The sequence below is a fragment of the Ranitomeya variabilis genome, chromosome 2 (genome assembly GCF_051348905.1).
Source record: "Ranitomeya variabilis isolate aRanVar5 chromosome 2, aRanVar5.hap1, whole genome shotgun sequence".
In the NCBI taxonomy this organism is placed as follows: Eukaryota; Metazoa; Chordata; class Amphibia; order Anura; family Dendrobatidae; genus Ranitomeya; species Ranitomeya variabilis.
The window spans coordinates 25,714,941-25,741,698 of record NC_135233.1 but is presented as its reverse complement, the minus strand read 5'-3'; the positions used below and the strand labels follow the sequence as shown (position 1 = coordinate 25,741,698).

Here is a 26,758-nt window from a genome sequence, read left to right as displayed (position 1 = left end):
TTTGCTCCAGGAGAGTCACCGTTTTTTTTTCCACCCAGTAATTCCCCCCCCTCTCTGATCTAGGAAAGAGAGGGGTGTAGTGGATGGACTGTGGGGCTGAGTCCCCGTCTCCCACCCCTCGGTCTAAGCCGGCGAGGGGTGGGAGCTCATTGCTACCGGCAAAGAGGGTCACCAGATCTGGCAAGGCCCAGAGCATGGAGGAGCCCAGGAAGACCCAGGAGGGCTGCAAAGCCCCTAAGGCTGAGGCGAGGGCCACTGTGGTGTCTCCTTCCGGAGGTGAGTGGAGCACTCGCAGAGGTGCAGCGGCGGCGGTGCCGAAGGATTGGGGCACTAGGGCCGCACGGGAGCCGGTTACCAGCTATGGCTCCCGCGTCCATGTGTACCTCAGCGAGTACGATGAGGCTGGGAAGACCATCAGGAGACTCCGGGAGGAGCTGAAGGAGGTGAGGCAAGCTGCAAGCAGAGCCTCCCGCACAGAGAAGTCTGCCCTGACAGCCAGGATATCCAGCCTGGGGATATGCATTGAGGGCATGGAAGCCCGGAGAGCGGCAATATTGAACAACAGCGGGCCCTTCCGGGAAAAACTGGAAAATGAGGACCGATTCCACAACATGGCTGCTGTGAAGGAGCCAGAGGGGTCTCGGCGTCCGACCCAGGTGGAGGAGGTGGACCATGAGGAGATGGAGGAGGCACCGTACCCACCTGGTGGCTTGGTAAGTGATCTCCAGGCCACACACAGCGGGATAGATCCAGTGCAGGTCCCACTCCCATCAGACAATAGTATTTCAGAGGATGATGGGGGTGATGCGGATGATAGCAGCAGCGATAACAGCAGTAGTGGGGGTTGCCTCGTCTTGCAGCAGATCCGTCAGCTGGAGTCCCCAGTAAATTATGCCCACCTGAAGTTTGGGGATGAGGTCTGTGGGGACGAGGCAACCAGGAGGGGGAAAAAGAAAAGCAAAAAAAGGAAGAAAACATCGGAGGAGAGGTTGGTGTTTGTCCCCCTTCCTGGGACCCCCCGGTCCCGCTGTGTGGAGCCCGCTACCCACCCCGGCCCGGGACCTGCAGTGGGTCCGGTGCGAGGGAGCGGGGAGAGTACAAGTCGTATGGCGCAGGTCGCCGTCTCTGCTGGCGGTAGCAGAGGGGGCGAGAGTGGGCATGCGGCTGCAGAGCCGGACAGTGTGCATGGTCTGGAGTGTGGCCCTGTGGCGGGCAGTAATAAGATCTGTGGAGGTGTCCAGGCCCGATCCTCTGTGGAAACGGGGGACGGCCTGGTGCCTGCTGCACCCGCTGACGCTCAGGGGGTGGAAGCTGTGGGTACCTTACCGGTGGTCACCGCTCCCCGCAGTGTTGGCGGTGCGCTGTCAGCCGGGGCCGCATCATCGGCGGCGTGTGCTGTGGTGTCGGGGTCTCCCACATGCAGATCCGATGCTGGGTCAAAATCCGGGACCCCGGCACCGGTTATCATCTCGGGTGCAGCTGTAATGGCTGCGGTAATGCCGGCCCGGATCGCACCCTCGCCGGAGGGGGTCGCACTGCCGGGGTCCTCTGCATGTGTGTCACCTGTATCTGTGGGGGACCCGGCGGTGAAGTGCACACAGCGTGGAGATGGTCTGCAGGAGAGGCTGGAGCAACAGTCTGCAGCTGCCAGCACATGCTCTGCTGAAAAGCAGGGTGTGGTAATCAAACCCTGCAGTATGGATCTTAAAGGGGCAGCTGCACTGCAAATAGCAACAACCCCAGCAGAAAGCAGAAAAAAAAATGCAAACAAAAATGTAAATAAGAATGGAAGTGGTGCAAATGGTGTGAATAGTGTCTGTGATAATGGTGACGGGTCAGGGGTGGTTTCTGCTGGAGGTATGGTTGGTGTGAATGGTGCCAGTGCGGTGATTTCTACCAGTGAAAATGGTGAGGCTGAGGTAAGTGAGGTGGAGATGGTTGACTGTGAGGTTGAGGGTTCAGGGAATATAGGGGCTGGTCCATCGTCCCCCTCACCTGCAGCCGCCATTAGTTATGCGGCTGCTGCCGCTGGGATTCCACAGGGGTCTTCCTCATCTCCGGACCCAGGGAATGAGGCTTTTCGCCGCCGTTTCCTGGAGGCCCTCAAAAAAGGGGAGCGGACGATCAATGTAGAGGGAAGAGAGGTGGCGTTGTCCTACTGGCTAGATAAGTTTGGTCTAGCTGCCTTCCAAGAGAAAAGGGGGGGGGGAGACCGTGTGGTCCCTCCCGACAGCCGGGCAGGGGGTCTCCAGGAGAAATGTGGTTCGTCTTCGCTGGAGGGGCGATGAGGCGTGTCCAACCAGGACAAATGTGGTGAAGCTCCTCATGAAGATGGACTTCAGGGCTATTGACATCTTTGCTCTGATACATCCTTTTGGGACCTCCACCTTTGATATCAGCTTTGTTCGGCCGGAGGGCTTGGAGCTCTTTTGGTCGAATTATGAGCTGGTAAAAGAGGAGCCCGGCTGGCGAGGGTTCGCCGTGGAAGCAATTTCTCGCCAAAGTGGGCCGAAGAAAGTGACCGTTTTAACATGTAATGAGTCTCTTTCTGGCGTTGACATAATGACCTGGTTGAGCCGCTATGGCGAGGTTGTGGACGTCCCTAAGAAGAACCGGGACGATTTTGGTATCTGGTCAGGAGGCTGGACCTTCATGGTAAAGTTGAAGCGTTCAGGTGGCACTGTCACCCACATCCCTTCCTCGGCTTTCCTGGGAAGGGATCGGATTCTGGTCTTCTACCAGGGGCAGCCGAAGGTATGCCACAGGTGCGGTGATCCTCGCCACTTCAGCGCAGGCTGCAAGGTGCAGAAATGTTCCTTGTGTGGCGAGGTGGGTCACCTCGCCGCATCCTGTGGTGTCATTCGATGCCACCTGTGTGGTGATCTAGGTCACCCGTTCAGCCGCTGCCCTCGTTCCTTCTCTAATGCCATGGCCGGCCGGGCGGAGGGGAGCCGCGAGGAAGTTCCTGGCGGTGCAACTTCTGCAGAGGTTGGAGGTGGCAGCGGGGGAGGAGCTGAGGGGCCGATGAGGAATGGCAGGGCGAGGGGCCCCTCTTACCAGCGGAGGCAGGCAAGGCGTCAGGAGGGCAGGGGGCAGGAGGAGCCTCGGGAAACTGGGGTAATGGCTGCCCCCTCCTCCGAGGCGACAGCTCATGTCACTGAGGCACCGGGGGAGGAAGCGGTGAATGAGGAGATCAGACGGATGGAGAATGAGGAAGTGGCTGATCTCTCAGATGCCTCTCAATATGAAAGTTTTGATGAGGATGGAGGGGAACAGCCAAAAGAAATGGGTGACAAGGGTACCAAGAGTGCCAAGAGTGCCAAAAGTAAAAAAAAGAAGAAAAAAGGTGGAAAATCTTCTTCCCTGACCAAGGTGCCTAAGGAAGGTCCCACCGACTCCCCTCTGATCCCCCTCTCCAACCGGTTCCAAGCCCTTGACGATCCTGCTGAGACGGGAGTCGGGGGTGAGGTTCCGGAGGTAACATCGGGAGGGCCTTTGGGAGGCGGGGGAGTCCCTTCTCCAGGGGGTGTGTCTTCCTCGGGAGGTGGGGACGACCCTGGGTCCGGAGATGAGAAAGAGGTGGGAGGGATGGATACCTCAGTCTCTCTGAAAAGAAGAGGGGGGGCTTCATCGTCCGGAGATGAGCGGGCTAAGAAAAAGGGTGGGGGGAAGAAAAAGGCCATCTAACTTGATCACTCATGATGGCGGCACCCACCCCGTTGACTCTAGCGACCATTAATGTCGCTAGTATAAAGTCTGATGCGGCTAGATTTGCGGCCTTTGATTTTCTCACCCGATTTGAGGCTGAAATCTTGTTTTTGCAGGAGACCAGGCTTACGGATATGGGGGCCATACGCAAGGCGGAGAGCGAGTGGAGGTGCGGGTCTTCGTACTGGTCTCTTGCGGCCGAGCCGTGTAGCGGGGTGGCAGTCCTTTTTAAGACTGCATCGGTTGAATGCCGGAGAGTTATCGAGGTAGAAATGGGGAGGTGCCTGGTCTTAGACATCTTCATGAGGGGACAGGAGCTTCGGCTCATTAACATCTATGGTCCGCAGTCAAAGTGGGACCGTAAATGTCTCTTCCTGAAGATTAAGCCCTATCTTTTTACGAGTCGGCAAGTGGTCTTTGGAGGTGACTTTAACACTGTCACAAGGCTTCGTGATAGGGGAGGCTCCATTGACCGGCTGGCTTATGATAGTAATACTCTTAATAGCATAGCTAGTGACGCTCGCCTGGTGGATGTCCACATCCGGCACACCCCAGGTCACTGTGGTTTCACCTTTTATAGAGGTAATTGTAGGTCTAGGATAGACAGGTTTTTTTTAAAGGAGGAAGCCATCTCTTCAGCAGTGTCCGTTGTTGAGGTGGAGTTCTCCGATCACTGTCTGATTTCTTTTTCTCTGAATGTTTCAGAAACCCCTCGGATGGGAAGGGGACTATGGAAGCTGAATTCGTCCCTCTTGGAAGAAGCAGAGATAAGACAATCCTTTGAGGACTTTCTTCAGAGCCAGGTACCGCTTTTGGATCTCTGTAGCGATAAGTCAGAGTGGTGGGAGATGTTCAAGGATCGGGTTGCGAGTTTCTTCCACCAGCTCTCGAGCCTCAGGAGCCTGAGCAGGTACCGCCTGTATCAGGAACTGAGGAGGAAACTCGAACATCTCGTCTCGGCTGGAGGTGACCGTGAGGAGATCTCCAGAGTGAAGTCTTTACTCAAGAGGTGTCAGTACGATAGGCACACATCTTTGGTTTTTGAGAGGGATTTCGGGAGGTACCGCTCGCCTGACCCCTACAGAAACTGTAAGATGTCAGTGAGTTGTAAGGTGGTGACAGGTTTGGTCGACGATACGGGTTCCCTGAACAGATCCAAATCAGGGATCCTGGAGGTGATCAGATCTTTCTACTCACACCTCTTGGGGAAGAGGGATCTGGATCGGAACGTGATGTCGGCTTTCCTGGCCGAAGCCATCCCTGAGCCAGGAGATGACCCCTTGCTTCACGTTTTGACAGAACCAATCAGGGAAGAGGAAGTGCGACTGGCCATTGATGGGCTTCGGCCTAAGAAATCGCCAGGTCCGGATGGCTTAACATCCGAGTTTTATAAGACCTTTAGGGACTCCTTGGTCCCTCTCTTGACTGAGGTGTTTAACGAGTGTCTCTCCTCGGGCGCTCTTTCCCAGTCAATGAGGCAGTCTGCCCTGATTATCCTGTCAAAGGGTAAGGACCCGTCCCGTATTGAGAATTGGCGTCCCATAGCGCTTCTCAATACGGACCGGAAGGTTCTGGCAAAGGTGCTGTTCAAACGGCTGGTGAAGTTTGCACCCCGGCTCCTTTCGGAGGCCCAGCACTGCTCTGTTCCAGGCCGCAGTACGTTTAGTGCTGTGCTCGGTGTCCGAGAGGCAGTGGAGCAGGGCAGGGCAGGTCACTGGAAGGGGTACTTGCTGTCCTTAGACCAGGCGAAGGCTTTTGATCGGGTTAACCATGAGTACCTCTGGTCCGTCCTTCTGAGGTATGGTCTGCCTGGGGGGTTTGTAAATTGGCTAAAGATCTTGTACGCGGGGGCAGAGACTTTCCCGCTCGTGAATGGTTGGTCTGGCCGCCCTTTTGAGGTTGGGTCTGGGGTCCGCCAGGGCTGTCCATTGAGCCCGCTGTTATACGTGTTCGCGATAGATCCCCTTTTAAGGAGGATTGAGCGTGGACCGTTGGTGGGAGTCAGGATGGACCAGGTGGCCCCGGAAGCCACTCTGAGGGTGGTAGCGTATGCCGATGACGTCTCCCTTTTCGTGTCCTCGGGTGAGGAGGCGGAGTGGGTCATGTCTGAGGTTGATCGCTACTCGGAGGCTTCTGGGTCCAGAATTAATCAGGAAAAGTGTGAGAGTCTCTGGCTGGGAGGGGGAGACCCTAGTTTTGGTCTCCCGGACACTCTTCCAGAGCCCCAGGCATCGGCAAAAATCCTAGGCATCGAATTTGGCCCTGGGGACTACCCCCAGCAAAATTGGGAGGGCAGACTTAAGATCGCCGCCCAGAAGGTGGACCAATGGAAGGGTTGGTCTTTGACCCTGAGGGAAAGGGTTAGCCTGGTTAAGGGTTTTTTGCTACCCTTGTTAATATACCTGGGCAGTGTCTGCATGTTGCCAGAGCCGCTCTGGACACGGGTCTACAGCCTGTTTTTCCAGATGTTATGGGGAAATAGGCTGAACCTAGTCAAGCGGGAGGTCACATACCGCACAAGGAGACTAGGAGGGTTGGGTATGGTCAACCCAGTGGTGTTTCTAATAAACACTTTTGTCAAGACTAACATCGCCAACCTCTGGTCAGAGAGGGCTCCTCCGTGGGTATTCTCCTGCAAGAGGTGGCTTCGACCCTTCTTCCAGGAATGGGAGACAGGAGGGCAAGTGAAGGACCTGCGCACACCGCACGGGCATCTCCCGGCTTACGCTACCCCGGTTCTGAAGGTGATCCGCCGGTGGGGTCTGGGAATGTGGGAGATCAGGACCATGTCGAGGAAATTCCTTGACAGGAGGGTCCTGTTGACCCATTTCCAGAACCCTCTGGTGCTCAAAGATTGCCCAAGTCGGGATCTGGAGGGTGGGCTGAGGTTATTGAATTCTACACGGGTCCCCTTGAAGTTTTGGGACTTGGCTTGGCGTTGCTTCCATGGGAAATTGTATGTAAGGGACAACCTGAAGTGTAGGAACTCCGATGATCGGGGTTGTCCCCGTGAGGGGTGTTGCGACACGCTGGAAAGCATGGAGCACTTCCTCCTTCAGTGTCCTTTTAATACAGGGGTCTACAACAGGGTGGGTGCTTCCATAGGCTGGCCTCGGCTGGCACACCTTTCCTATGCGGAGTGGGCGTATGGGGCCTTCGGATCCCTGGGTGGCCGAGATCGGGGCACTTTATTTCTAGTCAGTTTAGTGGTCAGGTTTTACACGTGGAACGCACGGTGCTTAGTGTCAACTCAGCAGAAAATCCTCCCCCGGGACGAGGTTGTTAGGAACATTCTGGGTGGCCTGGTGAAGGTGCGCTCTCTGGAGTATGACAGGCTGGGTGCAGCGAGGGCCTCTCTTCTCTGGAGAGGGTTCTCATTTAATGTACCTAGGGCTTAGATAAGCAGGTAAATGATAGGGACAGGTAGACAGCTTCAGTAGGGACAGGTAGATAGGTAGGGACAGGATAGGGACAGCCCAGGGACAGTTAGATAGGCACGCGGTGAGTTAGGTAGGGTAGTAGGGTCAGGCAGGGAGAGACAGGGAAAGGTAGGTAGATAAATAGGGGCAGATGTCTAGACAGGCAGGGACGGCTGGTAGGGTAAGGATTGTTAGGGTAGAAGCCTGTCATCTCCGGTTTCCCGGTGGCGGGCTGGGGCTTTTCACTATCAGATTTTTGTTTTGCAGAAGTGAATTATTGATATAGGGCTTACAGGCACCAATCCTGGCTCTGGGTAAGTGTTGTAATATAGAGTTATGTAGCATTGTATTGTAAGGTGATGATCCTGTGGCTTACAGGGTTAATGCACCTGTAAGCAAGAGGTTATGAGTTACTCGGTGAGCTTATTTTTGTATTGTGTGGGTTTGGTGGTAGGTTGTTTATAGTTGTGTTTGCTGTGTAAAAAAAAAAAAAAAAAAAAATTTAAAAAAATGAAATAATAATAAAAAAAATATATAAATTAAAAAAAAAAAAAAAAAAATTTTGTGTGATTTAGATAGATGTGTTTAAGCCAGGTGGCTATAATGTTTCTTTTTGGGCGATGGACCAGAGTTTTCTTTGTCAGGTTTGGTATGAAGTGTGTATGTGCGTGTGTATTAATAAAATGTTTCTTCTCTCCTTGGGTGAGGTAACCTGGGGAGGAGGAATCAAAAAGTGAAAAGAAGAGTAAAGGACAGAAAACAACATAAAGAAAGAAAGGAAAGATGGATGAAGCTTCTCTGAGAAAGAAGAAGGCAGTTTGTTTTCTTTTGCAGGGTTGCTTTGACTGGGGGCAGTTATGCTGGACTCGGACTTTGCTTTGGACTGGGGGGTAATGTTGGACTCGGACAGTTGCTTTTGCTGGGGTTTTGATTTTTGCTATTTATTGATTGTAAGTTTTGTATTTTTATAATAAAAGAGTTCACATTACATAGTGATTTATGCAGCCACCGCTAGAGGGAGCTCACTATATACAGATTTATACAGTCACCACTAGGAGGAACTCACTACATACAGATTTATACAGCCAACACTAGGGGGAGCTGACTGCATGCAGATTTATACAGCCAACACTAGGAGCCTGTAGTCTGTGGAGGAAGGTGCTGGTTTGTTTGCTCCAGGAGAGTAACCCATTTTTTCCACCCAGTAATTCTCCCCCTCTCTGACCTAGGAAAGAGAGGGGTGTAGTGAATGGACTGTGGGGCTGAGTCCCCGTCTCCCACCCCTCGGTCTAAGCCGGCGAGGGGTGGGAGCTCATTGCTACCGGCAAAGAGGGTCACCAGATCCGGCAAGGCCCAGAGCATGGAGGAGCCCAGGAAGACCCAGGAGGGCTGCAAAGCCCCTAAGGCTGAGGCGAGGGCCACTGCGGTGTCTCCTCCCGGAGGTGAGCGGAGTACTCGCAGAGGTGCAGCGGCGGCGGTGCAGAAGGATTGGGGCACTAGGGCCGCACGGGAGCCGGTTACCAGCTATGGCTCCCGCGTCCATGCGTACCTCAGCGAGTATGATGAGGCTGGGAAGACCATCAGGAGACTCCGGGAGGAGCTGAAGGAGGTGAGGCAAGCTGCAAGCAGAGCCTCCCGCACAGAGAAGTCTGCCCTGACAGCCAGGATATCCAGCCTGGGGATCTGCATTGAGGGCATGGAAGCCCAGAGAGCGGCTATATTGAACAATAGCGGGCCCTTCCGGGAAAAACTGGAAAACGAGGACCGATTTCACAACATGGCTGCTGCAAAGGAGTCAGAGGGGTCTCGGCGTCCGACCCAGGTGGAGGAGGTGGACCATGAGGAGATGGAGGAGGCACCGTACCCACCTGGGGGCTTGGTAAGTGATCTCCAGGCCACACACAGCGGGATAGATCCAGTGCAGGTCCCACTCCCATCAGACAATAGCATTTCAGAGGATGATGGGGGTGATGCGGATGATAGCAGCAGCGATAACAGCAGTAGTGGGGGTTGCCTCGTCTTGCAGCAGATCCGTCAGCTGGAGTCCCCAGTAAATTATGCCCACCTGAAGTTTGGGGATAAGGTCTGTGGGGACGAGGCAACCAGGAGGGGGAAAAAGAAAAGCAAAAAAAGGAAGAAAACATCGGAGGAGAGGTTGGTGTTTGTCCCCCTTCCTGGGACCCCCCGGTCCCGCTGTGTGGAGCCCGCTACCCACCCCGGCCCGGGACCTGCAGTGGGTCCGGTGCGAGGGAGCGGGGAGAGTACAAGTCGTATGGCGCAGGTCGCCATCTCTGCTGGCGGTAGCAGAGGGGGCGAGAGTGGGCATGCGGCTGCAGAGCCGGACAGTGTGCATGGTCTGGAGTGTGGCCCTGTGGCGGGCAGTAATAAGATCTGTGGAGGTGTCCAGGCCCGATCCTCTGTGGAAACGGGGGACGGCCTGGTGCCTGCTGCACCCGCTGACGCTCGGGGGGTGGAGGCTGTGGGTACCTTGCCGGTGGTCACCGCTCCCCGCAGTGTTGGCGGTGCGCTGTCAGCCGGGGCCGCATCATCGGCGGCGTGTGCTGTGGTGTCGGGGTCCCCCACATGCAGATCCGATGCTGGGTCAAAATCCGGGACCCCGGCACCGCTTATCATCTCAGGTGCAGCTGTAATGGCTGCGGTAATACCGGACCGGATCGCACCCTCACCGGAGGGGGTCGCACCGCTGGGGTCCTCTGCATGTGTGTCACCTGTATCTGTGGGGGACCCGGCGGTGAAGTGCACACGGGAGTGTGGAGATGGTCTGCAGGAGAGGCTGGAGCAACAGTCTGCAGCTGCCAGCACATGCTCTGCTGCAAAGCAGGGTGTGGTAATCAAACCCTGCAGTATGGATCTTAAAGGGGCAGCTGCACTGCAAATAACAATCCCAGCAGAAAGCAGAAAAAAAAATGCAAACAAAAATGTAAATGTAAATAAAATTGGAATTGGTGCAAGTGGTGTGAATAGTGTCTGTGATAATGGTGACGGGTCAGGGGCGGTTTCTGCTGGAGGTATGGTTGGTGTGAATGGTGCCAGTGCGGGGATTTCTACCAGTGAAAATGGTGAGGCTGAGGTAAGTGAGGTGGAGATGGTTGACTGTGAGGTTGAGGGTTCAGGGAATATAGGGGCTGGTCCATCGTCCCCCTCACCTGCAGCCGCCATTAGTTATGCGGCTGCTGCCGCTGGGGTTCCACAGGGGTCTTCCTCATCTCCGAACCAAGGGAATGAAGCTTTTCGCCGCTGTTTCCTGGAGGCCCTCAAAAAAGGTGAGCGGACGATCAATGTAGAGGGAAGAGAGGTGGCGTTGTCCTACTGGCTAGATAAGTTTGGTCTAGCTGCCTTCCAAGAGAAAAGGGGGGGGGGGAGACCGTGTGGTCCCTCCCGACAGCCGGGCAGGGGGTCTCCAGGAGAAATGTGGTTCGTCTTCGCTGGAGGGGCGATGAGGCGTGTCCATCCAGGACAAATGTGGTGAAGCTCCTCATGAAGATGGACTTCAGGGCTATTGACATCTTTGCTCTGATACATCCTTTTGGGACCTCCACCTTTGATATCAGCTTTGTTCGGCCAGAGGGCTTGGAGCTCTTTTGGTCGAATTATGAGCTGGTAAAAGAGGAGCCCGGCTGGCGAGGGTTCGCCGTGGAAGCAATTTCTCGCCAAAGTGGGCCAAAGAAAGTGACCGTTTTAACATGTAATGAGTCTCTTTCTGGCGTTGACATAATGACCTGGTTGAGCCGGTACGGCGAGGTTGTGGAGGTCCCTAAGAAGAACCGGGACGATTTTGGTATCTGGTCAGGTGGCTGGACCTTCATGGTAAAGTTGAAGCGTTCAGGTGGCACTGTCACCCACATCCCTTCCTCGGCTTTCCTGGGAAGGGATCGAATTCTGGTCTTCTACCAGGGGCAGCCGAAGGTATGCCACAGGTGCGGTGATCCTCGCCACTTCAGCGCAGGCTGCAAGGTGCAGAAATGTTCCTTGTGTGGCGAGGTGGGTCACCTCGCCGCATCCTGTGGTGTCATTCGATGTCACCTGTGTGGTGATCTAGGTCACCCGTTCAGCCGCTGCCCTCGTTCCTTCTCTAATGCCATGGCCGGCCGGGCGGAGGGGAGCCGTGAGGAAGTTCCTGGCGGTGCAACTTCTGCAGAGGTTGGAGGTGGCAGCGGGGGAGGAGCTGAGGGGCCGATGAGGAATGGCAGGGCTAGGGGCCCCTCTTACCAGCGGAGGCAGGCAAGGCGTCAGGAGGGCAGGGGGCAGGAGGAGCCTCGGGAAACTGGGGTAATGGCTGCCCCCTCCTCCGAGGCGACAGCTCATGTCACTGAGGCCCCGGGGGAGGAAGCGGTGAATGAGGAGATCAGACGGATGGAGAATGAGGAAGTGGCTGATCTCTCAGATGCCTCTCAATATGAAAGTTTTGATGAGGATGGAGGGGAACAGCCAAAAGAAATGGGTGACAAGGGTACCAAGAGTGCCAAGAGTGCCAAAAGTAAAAAAAAGAAGAAAAAAGGTGGAAAATCTTCTTCCCTGACCAAGGTGCCTAAGGAAGGTCCCACCGACTCCCCTCTGATCCCCCTCTCCAACCGGTTCCAAGCCCTTGACGATCCTGCTGAGACGGGAGTCGGGGGTGAGGTTCCGGAGGCAACATCGGGAGGGCCTTTGGGAGGCGGGGGAGTCCCTTCTCCAGGGGGTGTGTCTTCCTCGGGAGGTGGGGACGACCCTGGGTCCGGAGATGAGAAAGAGGTGGGAGGGATGGATACCTCTGTCTCTCTGAAAAGAAGAGGGGGGGCTTCATCGTCCGGAGATGAGCGGGCTAAGAAAAAGGGTGGGGGGAAGAAAAAGGCCATCTAACTCGATCACTCATGATGGCGGCACCCACCCCGTTGACTCTAGCGACCATTAATGTTGCTAGTATAAAGTCTGATGCGGCTAGATTTGCGGCCTTTGATTTTCTCACCCGATTTGAGGCTGAAATTTTGTTTTTGCAGGAGACCAGGCTTACGGATATGGGGGCCATACGCAAGGCGGAGAGCGAGTGGAGGTGCGGGTCTTCGTACTGGTCTCTTGCGGCCGAGCCGTGTAGCGGGGTGGCAGTCCTTTTTAAGACTGCATCGGTTGAATGCCGGAGAGTTATCGAGGTAGAAATGGGGAGGTGCCTGGTCTTAGACGTCTTCATGAGGGGACAGGAGCTTCGGCTCATTAACATCTATGGTCCGCAGTCAAAGTGGGACCGTAAATGTCTCTTCCTGAAGATTAAGCCCTATCTTTTTACGAGTCGGCAGGTGGTCTTTGGAGGTGACTTTAACACTGTCACAAGGCTTCGTGATAGGGGAGGCTCCATTGACCGGCTGGCTTATGATAGTAATACTCTTAATAGCATAGCTAGTGACGCTCGCCTGGTGGATGTCCACATCCGGCACACCCCAGGTCACTGTGGTTTCACCTGTCATAGAGGTAATTGTAGGTCTAGGATAGACAGGTTTTTTTTAAAGGAGGATGCCATCTCTTCAGCAGTGTCCGTTGTTGAGGTGGAGTTCTCCGATCACTGTCTGATTTCTTTTTCTCTGAATGTTTCAGAAACCCCTCGGATGGGAAGGGGACTATGGAAGCTGAATTCGTCCCTCTTGGAAGAAGCAGAGATAAGACAATCCTTTGAGGACTTTCTTCAGAGCCAGGTACCGCTTTTGGATCTCTGTAGCGATAAGTCAGAGTGGTGGGAGATGTTCAAGGATCGGGTTGCGAGTTTCTTCCGCCGGCTCTCGAGCCTCAGGAGCCTGAGCAGGTACCGCCTGTATCAGGAACTGAGGAGGAAACTCGAACATCTCGTCTCGGCTGGAGGTGACCGTGAGGAGATCTCCAGAGTGAAGTCTTTACTCAAGAGGTGTCAGTACGATAGGCACACATCTTTGGTTTTTGAGAGGGATTTCGGGAGGTACCGCTCGCCTGACCCCTACAGAAACTGTAAGATGTCAGTGAGTTGTAAGGTGGTGACAGGTTTGGTCGACGATACGGGTTCCCTGAACAGATCCAAATCAGGGATCCTGGAGGTGATCAGATCTTTCTACTCACACCTCTTGGGGAAGAGGGATCTGGATCGGAACGTGATGTCGGCTTTCCTGGCCGAAGTCATCCCTGAGCCAGGAGATGACCCCTCGCTTCACGTTTTGACAGAACCAATCAGGGAAGAGGAAGTGCGACTGGCCATTGATGGGCTTCGGCCTAAGAAATCGCCAGGTCCGGATGGCTTAACATCCGAGTTTTATAAGACATTTAGGGACTCCTTGGTCCCCCTCTTGACCGAGGTGTTTAACGAGTGTCTCTCCTCGGGCGCTCTCTCCCGGTCAATGAGGCAGTCGGCCCTGATTATCCTGTCAAAGGGTAAGGACCCGTCCCGTATTGAGAATTGGCGTCCCATAGCGCTTCTCAATACGGACCGGAAGGTTCTGGCAAAGGTGCTGTTCAAACGGCTGGTGAAGTTTGCACCCCGGCTCCTTTCGGGGGCCCAGCACTGCTCTGTTCCAGGCCGCAGTACGTTTAGTGCTGTGCTCGGTGTCCGAGAGGCAGTGGAGCAGGGCAGGGCAGGTCACTGGAAGGGGTACTTGCTGTCCTTAGACCAGGCGAAGGCTTTTGATCGGGTTAACCATGAGTACCTCTGGTCCGTCCTTCTGAGGTACGGTCTGCCTGGGGGGTTTGTAAATTGGCTAAAGATCTTGTACGCGGGGGCAGAGACTTTCCCGCTCGTGAATGGTTGGTCTGGCCGCCCTTTTGAGGTTGGGTCTGGGGTCTGCCAGGGCTGTCCATTGAGCCCGCTGTTATACGTGTTCGCGATAGATCCCCTTTTAAGGAGGATTGAGCGTGGGCCGTTGGCGGGAGTCAGGATGGACCAGGTGGCCCCGGAAGACACTCTGAGGGTGGTAGCGTATGCCGATGACGTCTCCCTTTTCGTGTCCTCGGGTGAGGAGGCGGAGTGGGTCATGTCTGAGGTTGATCGCTACTCGGAGGCTTCTGGGTCCAGAATTAATCAGGAAAAGTGTGAGAGTCTCTGGCTGGGAGGGGGTGACCCTAGTTTTGGTCTCCCGGACACTCTTCCAGAGCCCCAGGCATCGGCAAAAATCCTAGGCATCGAATTTGGCCCTGGGGACTACCCCCAGCAAAATTGGGAGGGCAGACTTAAGATTGCCGCCCAGAAGGTGGACCAATGGAAGGGTTGGTCTTTGACCCTGAGGGAAAGGGTTAGCCTGGTTAAGGGTTTTTTGCTACCCTTGTTAATATACCTGGGCAGTGTCTGCATGTTGCCAGAGCCGCTCTGGACACGGGTCTACAGCCTGTTTTTCCAGATGTTATGGGGAAATAGGCTGAACCTAGTCAAGCGGGAGGTCACGTACCGCACGAGGAGACTAGGAGGGTTGGGTATGGTCAACCCAGTGGTGTTTCTAATAAACACTTTTGTCAAGACTAACATCGCCAACCTCTGGTCAGAGAGGGCTCCTCCGTGGGTATTCTCCTGCAGGGGATGGCTTCGACCCTTCTTCCAGGAATGGGAGACAGGAGGGCAAGTGAAGGACCTGCGCACACCGCACGGGCATCTCCCGGCTTACGCTACCCCGGTTCTGAAGGTGATCCGCCGGTGGGGTCTGGGAATGTGGGAGATCAGGACCATGTCGAGGAAATTCCTTGACAGGAGGGTCCTGTTGACCCATTTCCAGAAGCCTCTGGTGCTCAAAGATTGCCCAAGTCGGGATCTGGAGGGTGGGCTGAGGTTATTGAATTCTACACGGGTCCCCTTGAAGTTTTGGGACTTGGCTTGGCGCTGCTTCCATGGGAAACTGTATGTAAGGGACAACCTGAAGTGTAGGAACTCCGATGATCGGGGTTGTCCCGGTGAGGGGTGTTGCGACACGCTGGAAAGCATGGAGCACTTCCTCCTTCAGTGTCCTTTTAATACAGGGGTCTACAACAGGGTGGGTGCTTCCATAGGCTGGCCTCGGCTGGCACACCTTTCCTATGCGGAGTGGGCGTATGGGGCCTTCGGATCCCTGGGTGGCCGAGATCGGGGCACTTTATTTCTAGTCAGTTTAGTGGTCAGGTTTTACACGTGGAACGCACGGTGCTTAGTGTCAACTCAGCAGAAAATCCTCCCCCGGGATGAGGTTGTTAGGAACATTCTGGGTGGCCTGGTGAAGGTGCGCTCTCTGGAGTATGACAGGCTAGGTGCAGCGAGGGCCTCTCTTCTCTGGAGAGGGTTCTCATTTAATGTACCTAGGGCTTAGATAAGCAGGTAAATGATAGGGACAGGTAGATAGCTTCAGTAGGGACAGGTAGATAGGTAGGGACAGGATAGGGACAGCCCAGGGACAGTTAGGTAGGCACGCGGTGAGTTAGGTAGGGTAGTAGGGTCAGGCAGGGAGAGACAGGGAAAGGTAGGTAGATAAATAGGGGCAGATGTCTAGATAGGTAGGGACGGCTGGTAGGGTAAGGATTGCTAGGGTAGAAGCCTGTCATCTCCGGTTTCCCGGTGGCGGGCTGGGGCTTTTCACTATCAGATTTTTGTTTTGCAGAAGTGAATTATTGATATAGGGCTTACAGGCACCAATCCTGGCTCTGGGTAAGTGTTGTATATAGAGTTATGTAGCATTGTATTGTAAGGTGATGATCCTGTCTTGTAGGCAAGAGGATATAAGTTCCTCGGTGAGCTAATTTTTGTATTGTGTGGGTTTGGTGGTAGGTTGTTTATAGTTGTGTTTGCTGTGTAAAAAAAAAAAAAATATATATATATATATATATATATATATATATATATATATATATATATATATATATATATATATATATATTAAAAAAAATAAATTATAAAATAGATAAAAAGGAAAAAAAAATGTGTTTTGTGTGATTTAGATAGATGTGTTTAAGCCAGGTGGCTATAATGTTTCTTTTTGGGCGATGGACCAGAGTTTTCTTTGTCAGGTTTGGTATGAAGTGTGTATGTGCGTGTGTATTAATAAAATGTTTCTTCTCTCCTTGGGTGATGTAACCTGGGGAGGAGGAGATCTGGATGGATAAAAAGTGAAAAGACGAGTAAAGGACGGAAAACAACATAAGAAAGAAAGATGGAGGAAGCTTCTCTGAGAAAGAAGAAGGCAGTTTTGTTTTCTTTTGCGGGGTTGCTTTGACTGGGGGCAGTTATGCTGGACTCGGACTTTGCTTTGGACTGGGGGGGTGGTAATGTTGGACTCGGACAGTTGCTTTTGCTGGGGTTTTGATTTGTGCTATTTATTGATTGTAAGTTTTGTATTTTTATAATAAAAGAGTTCACTACATACAGATTTATACAGCCACCACTAGGGGGAGCTCACTACATACAGATTTATACAGTTACCAGTAGAAGGACCTCACTACATATAGATTTATCCAGCCACCACTAGGGGGAGCTCACTATATACAGATTTATACAGCCACCACTAAGTGGAGTTCATTACATACACATTTATACAGCCACCACTAGGAGGAGCTCACTACATATAGATTTATCCAGCCACCACTAGGGGGAGCTCACTACATACACATTTATACCGTTACCAATAGGAGGAGCTCACTACATACAGATTTATTGTTACGTTGTGACTGTATGTAAATAGGGAAAGAGGCCCTGCACTGTCCCTAGGGCTGGGACCCTAACTACCCCTACTCCCAAAGATACCGCTGAGGGCTCATTTCCACTTGCGAGAAACACGTCCGTGTCTCGTATGTGAAAACCAAGCTGTGGCGCCGGCACTCCAGAGCGGAGCGTGCGGCCGCATAGGAACACATGGAGCTGCACGCTCCGCTCTAAAGTGCCGGCGCCAGAGCTTGGTTTCCACATGCGAGACACGGACGTGTTTCTCCCAAGTGGAAATGAGCCCTCAAGGCGAGTATATTTGGGTCACCAGCCTTACTGTTCTCCTGTTATACCTTAAACTGTCCCCTCCCTCATTAGGCCTGGGACATAAATGCTAGTTAAACAAGGAAAAAGGCAAACAGCACTAGTGTAATGTATAAATCACACCTTGAGATGATGAATCCTATATTCTGAGCTTTGGCAATGCGCGTGCTCCGCACAGAAGTGCATCATGTGTTTGTGAAGTATATAGAAAAATGCAGCACTCACCACATTGAAAAGATTCTTCATAAGTCCTTTATTCCACAACACGGGACATGGACAACATGCTTGACGTGCAGGTTGTGGAGGCGCATGCGCATGCCTCCATATATTTTTCTATATACTTCGCAAACACATAAATGCTAATGTATCAACATGTAACACAAACTGGGTTAACAAAAAGCAACTTACATACAAAACCTTCACCAAAGGTAGAGAAGAATTTAGGGAAGGATAGAAATGTGCAAAACCAAATGGGAATAGGACAATGAGGAAAGCATACACCCCAAAACAGCATACAGTAATCTCCAGCATCAACAATGATCTCCAAATCAGCACAGCGACTCTAAGGAGCTAGGAAGTAAAACTTTCACTGGCAAGGAAGAGAAGGTCTGGCCAGATTTTATAGCGAGAGGAAATGACCAGGTCAGGAACAGCTGTGAGATGGAGCTGCATGTTTCTAACCAGCATGGAAAGGGTCGTTAACCTCTTCAGCGTCAAAGGAAACAAAATCCATTTAGCATGAAACACAAACGCACAGGATAAATGTAAGATCTGGAACTCACAATACGTAGTGATCTTCTAACCCCAGATCTCCCAGGAGGCCGTAATCTACTCATGAGATTTATACAGCCACCACTAGGAGGAGCTCACCGTATAGGAGAAATAATTGAATAGGGTCTGTATAAAAAATAATTATGTGAGCTCCCTCTAGTGGTGACTGCAGGCAACTAGACTTTAATCATTTATCTCTATGGTTTTGCAGGAGGATTGAACATGAAATGACTGGTGCGCAATACATGTGATATTCAGTCTTCTTTTATGATTTTTTTCAGAACTTGCGTACAGATATAGTGATGGATGTTGGTATCAGTCTTAACCCGGCAATTGATATAGGGCAGGTGGGTGACAATGTTCTTACAATTCATTTATCCGCCATGTTATATGTGGATCACACCAGTACTAAAGCGTGGAAATTTGACATTTCTTACTATGAGAGTTTGACTTCTCTCCTTTATCTCCTCGCTGTTGCAGTCATGGAGCTATTGTGCTTGTTCTGGGGTTGCTACACTATCATTGACTAGTTATGGCTTCTTGGCTTCTTTACGTGGGTTTCTTCTATACTCATGAATGAGTTCTTGTCACATGATAGAAAGTCCATGCCCTAAAGCGTTAGTCTGCTTAGGTTACTATGGCAACCCCCAGCGCAATATTTCCATTAAGGGCTCATATTCATTTGAGAGGAAAACAGACCAGTGCAATCCAATAAAAAAAAAAATAGGATTGCACTCTGACTAATGTTGTTCTATGTTTCCCGGCTCATTTGCAGTTTTTTTCTCAGCTCATATCCGACTGAGAGCAAAAAAAATCACAGTATGCTGAGTGTCCTCGTACATCAGATGAGAGTCACCAATGGAAGTCAATGGTTGTGATTAAAAAAAAATAATTGCACAGCACATGTAGCATGTGAGACATTTCATCAGCCGTGTACAGTAAAATCAGTGTGACAATAGAGTAGATATATAAAGATGTCAGTGACATATCATTAGTGCAGTGTATTTGTAGCGTGGGATCCCCCAGAATTTTGTTAACCAGCAGAGGGAGAGCGGACAGCTAGGGGCTGATGTTTATAGCCTGGGAAGGGGTAATAAACATGAAGCTTCCCAGTCTATTAATATCAGCTCACAGCTGTATACTGAGCCTTTACTGGTTATTAGAATGGGGGACCATGCCAAAAAAATGACGGTGGGTCCCACTATAACTAATAACCAGCAAAGGCTATGCAGACAGATGCAAGCTGATATTAATAGGCTAGGAATGGGCCATCAAGCCCAGGGGATAGTAATGGGGAGGCTTCTATAAAGCGCCCTGTTACTAACCCCATATTCATATTGTAAATAAAAAACACCCAGAATAAAGTCCTTTAATTGAAATAAAGACACTGACACCTTCATTTTAATAAAAAAATAAAAAAGTAAAGTTATACTCACCTTTACGCCTAATCCACAGAAGACCATGTCCCCTGTAAAAGACCAAAAATAATAAACAACCATATTCGTCACCTATTCAACATGAACATGATCCTCAGATGCCCATGTCCCCTGTAAAAGAAAAAAGCTACCATATTCCTTACATCTCTGGCGATAAGAGAATTAATTTGTCCCTTGACAAGTCTAGCTCTGCTACATCTAGATACCTTGCTTAACAGGATGTGAGCGTTCAGCCTGGCATCCAACAGAGACACTGAGCTGCACATGATATCGCATCATCAGTGCCTTGTAGTATCGTGAGAAAGGTGAGCGGAATTCATAGCCAATGATCTCCATTCACCTCAATAATGTAACTGCTAGCATGAAAACTTTCTTATGCCCTAGCGGTGACGTCAGTAAGGTGAACAGAGTTAATCGGCTAAGAACTCCGCTCACCTTATTGATGTTACTGCAAGATACTGATGCTGGTCTTTTACAAGGAACATGGACATTAAAATAAATGTCAGTGCCTTTATTTCAATTAAAGGACTTTATTCTGGGTGTTTTTTATTTACAATATGACTATGGGGTTAGTAATGGGGGTGACATCAACCCCAATACTATTACCCCACTTGCCAGCGCACCAGGTCCCCCATTTTAATTAACAGTAAAGGCTAAGTATACAGCTGTGAGCTGATATTAACCAATATCCATGGCCCCTTCCTAGCCTATTAATATTACCTCACAGCTGTCTGCTTAGCCTTTGCTGGGACCCTATGTCATTTTTTGGGGGATGTCCCCCATTTTAGTAACCAGTAAAGGCTAAGTATACAGCTGTGAGCTGATATTAACCAATATCCATGGCCCCTTCCTAGCCTATTAATATTACCTCACAGCTGTCTGCCTAGCCTTTGCTGGGACCCTATGTCATTTTTTGGGGGATGTCCCCCATTTTAGTAACCAGTAAAGGCTAAGTATACAGCTGTGAGCAGATATTCACAGCCTAGGAAGGTCCATGTGCATTACCCCCTTACTACGCTATAAACATCAGCCACCAACTGTCCGCTTTCCCTCTGCTGGTTAACAAAATTTCGAGGGATCTCACAACATTTTTTTCTGCAATTTATTGATTCATAAAATTCAAGTCCAGTAAGCTGCACACACACTCTACTAATTATATATATCACTCATATGTATCTATATATGTATTGAAGAAAATTTACTTTGAAAATGATCTTTGAATGACAGAGAATTACTCTATGTAAAAGCTGATGTTAAAATCGCATTGCATATGGATGCTAGGTGAGACAAAACACATTGCACACTTGCCACGTGCATAACACTCATCTGACTTTTCAGGGTGAACATTGGACCGATTTTATTCACGCTGATGGGTATGAGCCCTAAGGAATAAGAGAAATTATACCATTAAATACTTTGTCGATCTGAGACATAAACAGTTGATTCCTTCATTAGTAGACGATCCGTATAATTATTGTTTCACATTCTCAGATTGAAGGGGCTTTTGTCCAAGGACTCGGCCTTTTTACATTGGAAGAGTTAAAATATTCCCCAGACGGTAACCTGTACACACGAGGCCCCGGGATGTACAAGATCCCAGCGTTCGGTGATATCCCAGACGAATTTAACGTGTCGCTTCTTAGGGACTGTCCAAACAGCAAAGCGATCTACTCATCGAAGGTACGACCATCGTGCTAGAATAAAAAACTCACAAATAGAAGTTCATGATTCATTCTTTTCTGTCTATAAATTGTATTTAACTGAAACTTGTTATCTGTGTATGGGAAAGCTGAGGAATGATATCGCTTCCATCATGGCTCTTAAAAGTTGCACATTTGTCACACATGTATCAAACTTTATAGAATGCCAAAATACCTGCAGCCACCAACAGGGGGAGCTCACTATACACAGATTTATACAGCCACCACTAGGGGGAGCTCACTACATACAGATTTATACAGTCACCGCTAGAAGGAGCTCACTACATACAGATTTATACAGCCACCACTAGGGGGAGCTCACTACATACAGATTTATACAGTCACCGCTAGAAGGAGCTCACTCCATACAGATTTATTCAGCCACCACTAGGGGGAGCTCACTACATACAGATTTATACAGTCACCGCTAGAAGGAGCTCACTACAGACAGATTTATATAGCCACCACTAGAAGGAGCTCAGTTCATATGAAATTATTCAGAGAGTGTTAACTCAATAGGAGCTGTAAAAACATCCATATATTTAGCTTCTCTTAGTGGTGAGTTGCAGGAAACATGATGACTGTGTTGGGAAGCAAGGGAAGTCTTGCAGTGTCTTTCCTGTCTCTCGGGATCTTTTGAATTTTCAAGGTGAATTATGACCAATAAGACCAGCTGTACAACTCCCACAGTGGAGGTCACATGACATGAGTGATACATTGCTGCATTCTCTTATTTATATTGATACATTGTATCATTGCATTTCCTATCTAGGCGATCGGGGAGCCTCCACTCTTCTTATCAGCTTCCATATTTTATGCCATTAAAGACGCCATTATGTCGGCCAGAGCGGAGTCTGGTATCACTGGGATGTTTAGACTGGACAGTCCGGCCACTCCGGAGAGGATCCGTAACGCCTGCGTGGATCAATTCACCAAACTGGTAGGAGCATATGAGGAGATACCGTACGGTTTAAAGGGAATCTGTCACCTAATTTTGGGCCTAAAAACTGCGGCAACCGCCATCAGGGTCTTATGTACAGCATTCTGTAATGCTGTAGATAAGCCCCCGAGGTAACCTGAAAGATAAGAAAAACAAGTTAGATTATACTCACCCAGGGGCGGTCCCGGTGCGGTCCGGTCCAGCGCCTCCCATCTTCATATGATGTCGTCCTCTTCTTTGGTTCCTGTCGTGGCTCCTGCACAGGCATACTTTATCTGCCCTGTTGAGGCTCCTTACCTATGCCTAAAGCTAGGGATGCCCTAGCTATCCCTGCTCCGCGGCTTACTTCTGATGTGAAGAGGCCAGGGCCACGTGCCTTGCTGAGCTCCTTAATCAGCCCTTATCGGTCCCCTCCAACACCCACGAAAGTGGGAAGCCATAGTGTATAAGAATACCCAAACCAGACTGACAAGGAACAAGGGAAGGTGTACAGGGATAAATGAAAATACCTACCATACAAATATTCACTGAAAACAGAGTGAAACACCAGGAAGTAAAGGAAGGAAAAAAGAAACAGAAGAGGATGAGGATATGTACACAGACAAGTCACCAAACAGTCTTCAGAATAAACACTCCAAAACGCCTCCTCAAACAATCAACACCTCCAACTCCAGAACGAGGCAGTATCAAACTAACACCGGCAATCCCTGATTGCCAGAGGCCAGTGTGTGTGTATGTATGTGTGTATATATATATATATATATATATATATATATATATATATATATATATATATATACAGTATATATATACAGTATATAGCAGAGGGGAGTGCCCAACACTGAACAGCTGAGACCAACAAAGCAGTAAAGCTCTAGCAGATTTCAACTTAGCAGATTAACCCTTGCACTACTAGCACAAATTTGCACGGCTTAATATGATGGTGATTAATCAGTGCAGGAGTACGAGAAATCAGAAACCGCGGTCTTCTAGACCCTCTTTGTCTCAGGTGTACAGTAGATGAATCAGCCCCAAAGTTTTTACTGATTGCACAGATTTCAAAAGGGAAGCGCATCACCTGCCTGCTGATTGTTTCTAAGCAATAAAGCAATTAGAATAGAAGGGAAAGTAGAAAAAAAAATATATATGACTGTGAGCTGTAAATTGATATCCAGTAATAAAGCTTCCCTTTTTTGTTTTCCTGCAGTGTCCCGTCCCTGAACCTGGAACATTTAAGCCATGGTCGATAAGAGTCTAAATAAGAGGAACATCCACGCTCTTATAAGCAGAATATAGCGCTAACCTTTCTCCAGCGCCAATTGTGCTACTGGATCAGCGGAGGACTGAAGAATGGCAAATTGTTCACTGAAGTGGACTGTCCATGACATCTCAATCTGGAGTGACAGCCATTAGACCACCTGATATGGAGAACATCGATACATTGTAGTCATGAGTCATGTTTGTATTTCAGATGTTTATGTATCAATGTCGCCCAGCCGCGCCCTGATCTGACACCTACAGAAGGGCGAAACAAGCCCACACTGATCACTACCCATGCACTGTACCTCACACTACGCAAACTCCAAAATTAAAGTGTATCTTCAACTAATCTCCAAGATTCAGTGCTCAGTATTATTCTAATATATCTTTATAGAGTATTTCTGAAACAAAACTACAAATCCTCAGCTTCTACAGCCAAAAAACTAAACAATATAATTCTGCCTATCAGCAGTCACCACTAGGGGGAGCTCACTGCATATGGATTTATTATTGAGCTTGACATTACACTGGGAATAATAATAATAATAATTAATAATAATATAAAGTGAAACAATTCTGCAAATAGTATATATTAGTAATTATTTGTATCGTTTTGTCTATACAGCTCCTATAAAACACACGTGTGTGTTTCAGTGGTCACAAGACGGTATAATACATACACACATATACACTCACCGGCCACTTTATTAGGTACACCATGCTAGTAACGGGTTGGACCCCCTTTTGCCTTCAGAACTGCCTCAATTCTTCGTGGCATAGATTCAACAAGGTGCTGGAAGCATTCCTCAGAGATTTTGGTCCATATTGACATGATGGCATCACACAGTTGCCGCAGATTTGTCGGCTGCACATCCCAAAGATGCTCCATACAAGGCAGGATGGATCCATGCTTTCATGTTGTTTACGCCAAATTCTGACCCTACCATCCGAATGTCGCAGCAGAAATCGAGACTCATCAGACCAAGCAACGTTTTTCCAATCTTCTACTGTCCAATTTCGATGAGCTTGTACAAATTGTAGCCTCAGTTTCCTGTTCTTAGCTGAAAGGAGTGGTACCCGGTGTGGTCTTCTGCTGCTGTAGCCCATCTGCCTCAAAGTTCGACGCACTGTGCGTTCAGAGATGCTCTTAGGCCTACCTTGGTTGTAACGGGTGGCGATTTGAGTCACTGTTGCCTTTCTATCAGCTCGAACCAGTCTGCCCATTCTCCTCTGACCTCTGGCACCAACAAGGCATTTCCGCCCACAGAACTGCCGCTCACTGGATTTTTTTTCTTTTTCGGACCATTCTCTGTAAACCCTAGAGATGGTTGTGCGTGAAAATCCCAGTAGATCAGCAGTTTCTGAAATACTCAGACCAGCCCTTCTGGCACCAACAACCATGCCAGTTCAAAGGCACTCAAATCACCTTTCTTCCCCATACTGATGCTCGGTTTGAACTGCAGGAGATTGTCTTGACCATGTCTACATGCCTAAATGCACTGAGTTGCCGCCATGTGATTGGCTGATTAGAAATTAAGTGTTAACAAGAAGTTGGACAGGTGTACCTAATACGGTGGCCGGTGAGTGTATATATATATATATATATATATATATATATATATATATATATATATATATATATATATATATGCACACATAGATACATACACTGCCGTTCCAAAGTTTAGGGTCACTGAGAAACTTCCTTATTTTTGAAAGAAAAGCACAGTTTTTTTCCAAAGAAGCTAACATTAAATGATTCAGAATTACACTCTATACGTTGTTAATGTGGTAAATGACTATTCTAGCTGCAGACGTCTGGTTTGTAATGCAATATCTTCATAGGTGTATAGAGGCCCATTTCCAACAACCATCATTCCAGTACTTTGGTACTTTGTATTTGCTAACTGTGTAAGAAGGCTAATGGATGGTTAGAATACCCTTGAAAACACTTGTGCAAGTATGTTAGCACAGCTGAAAACAGTTTGGCTGATTAGAGAACCTATAAACCTGACCTTCCTTTGAGCTAGTTGAGAATCTGGAGCATTACATTTGTTGGTTCCATTAAACTCTCAAAATGGCCAGAAAAAAAGAACTTTCATGTGAAGCTCGACAGTCTATTCTTGTTCTTAGAAATGAAGGCTTTTCCATGCGAGAAATTGCCAAGAAACTGAAGATTTCCTACAACGGTGTGTCCTACTCCCTTCAGAGGAGAGCACAAACAGGCTCTAACCAGAGTAGAAAGAGAAGTGTGAGGCCCCGCTGCACAACTGAGCAAGAAGACAAGTACATTAGAGTCTGTAGTTTGAGAAATCGATGCCTCACAGGTCCTCAACTGGCAGCTTTATTAAATAGTACACGCAAAACGCCAGTGTCAACGTCTACAGTGAAGAGGCGACTCCGGGATGCTGGCCTTCAGGGCAGAGTGGCAGAGAAAAATCCATATCTGAGACTGGCTAATAAAAGGAAAAGATTAATATGGGCAAAAGACCACAGACATTGGACAGAGGAAAATTGGAAAAAAGTGTTATGGACAGACGAATCCAAGTTTGAGGTGTTTGGATCTCACAGAAGAATCTTTGTGAGACGCAGAACAACTGAAAAGATGCTGGAAGACTGTGACGCCATCTGTCAAGCATGGTGGAGGTAATGTGATGGTCTGGGGTTGCTTTGGTGCTGGTAAAGTGGGAGATTTGTACAAGATAAAAGTGATATTGAATAAGGAAGGCTACCACTCCATTTTGCAACGCCATGCCATACCCTGTGGATAGAACTTGATTGGAGCCAATTTCATCCTACAACAGGACAATGACCCAAAGCCACCTCCAAATTATGCAAGAACTATTTAGGGAAGAAGCCGGCAGCTGGTATTATTTGTAATGGAGCGGCCAGCGCAGTCACCAGATCTCAGCCCCATTGTGGGAGCAGCTTGACCATATGGTGCAAAAAGTGTCCAGCAAGCCAAACCAACTTGTGGAGGGGCTTCTCTAAGCATGGGGGGAAATTTCTCCAGATTACCTCCGCAAATTAACTGCTAGAATGCCAAAGGTCTGCAATGCTGGAATTGCTGCAAAGGGAGCAAAGATTGAAGGAGAAAATTATTATTTCAAATAATTTTTTTTTTTTTTTTAACATTGTCAATGTCTGGACTAGATTTTCAATAAATTTGGCGACTAATTTGATTAATAAAAGTATGAGTTATCATGGAAAACACAAAATTGTTTGGGTGACCCTAAACTTTGGAACCCTAATGTGTGTGTGTGTGTGTGTGTGTGTGTGTGTGTGTGTGTGTGTGTGTATGTATATATATATATATATATTGTGTGTGTAAATATAATGCTCAGAAACATAAAGGGAATACTTAAACACTTAAACAGCACAATATAACTCCAAGTAAATCAAACTTCTGTGAAATCAAACTGTCCACTTAGGAGGCAACACTGATTGACAATCAATCTCACATGCTCTTTTGCAAATGGAATAGAAAACAGATGGAAATTATTGGCAATTATCAAGACACCCTCAATAAAGGAGTGGTTCTGCAGGTGGGGACCACAGACCACAGCTCAGTACCAATGCTTTCTGGCTGATGTTTT

The 26,758-nt window shown here is 49.2% G+C and overlaps 1 protein-coding gene across 2 annotated transcripts in view; it reads left to right on the top strand.

Annotated features, from left to right (window-relative positions):
• XDH (xanthine dehydrogenase) overlaps positions 1–23,509 on the top strand; it is a 90,413-nt gene extending 66,904 nt beyond the window's left edge. For both annotated transcript variants that reach the window (XM_077282137.1, XM_077282138.1), the window contains 4 exons: positions 18,108–18,173; positions 20,754–20,942; positions 21,735–21,902; positions 23,110–23,509. In XM_077282137.1, coding sequence (XP_077138252.1) covers positions 18,108–18,173; positions 20,754–20,942; positions 21,735–21,902; positions 23,110–23,160 — 474 coding nt within the window. In that variant the 3' untranslated portion in view covers positions 23,161–23,509. The remainder of the gene's footprint in view (positions 1–18,107; positions 18,174–20,753; positions 20,943–21,734; positions 21,903–23,109) is intronic.
• The last annotated feature ends 3,249 nt before the right edge of the window (positions 23,510–26,758 follow it).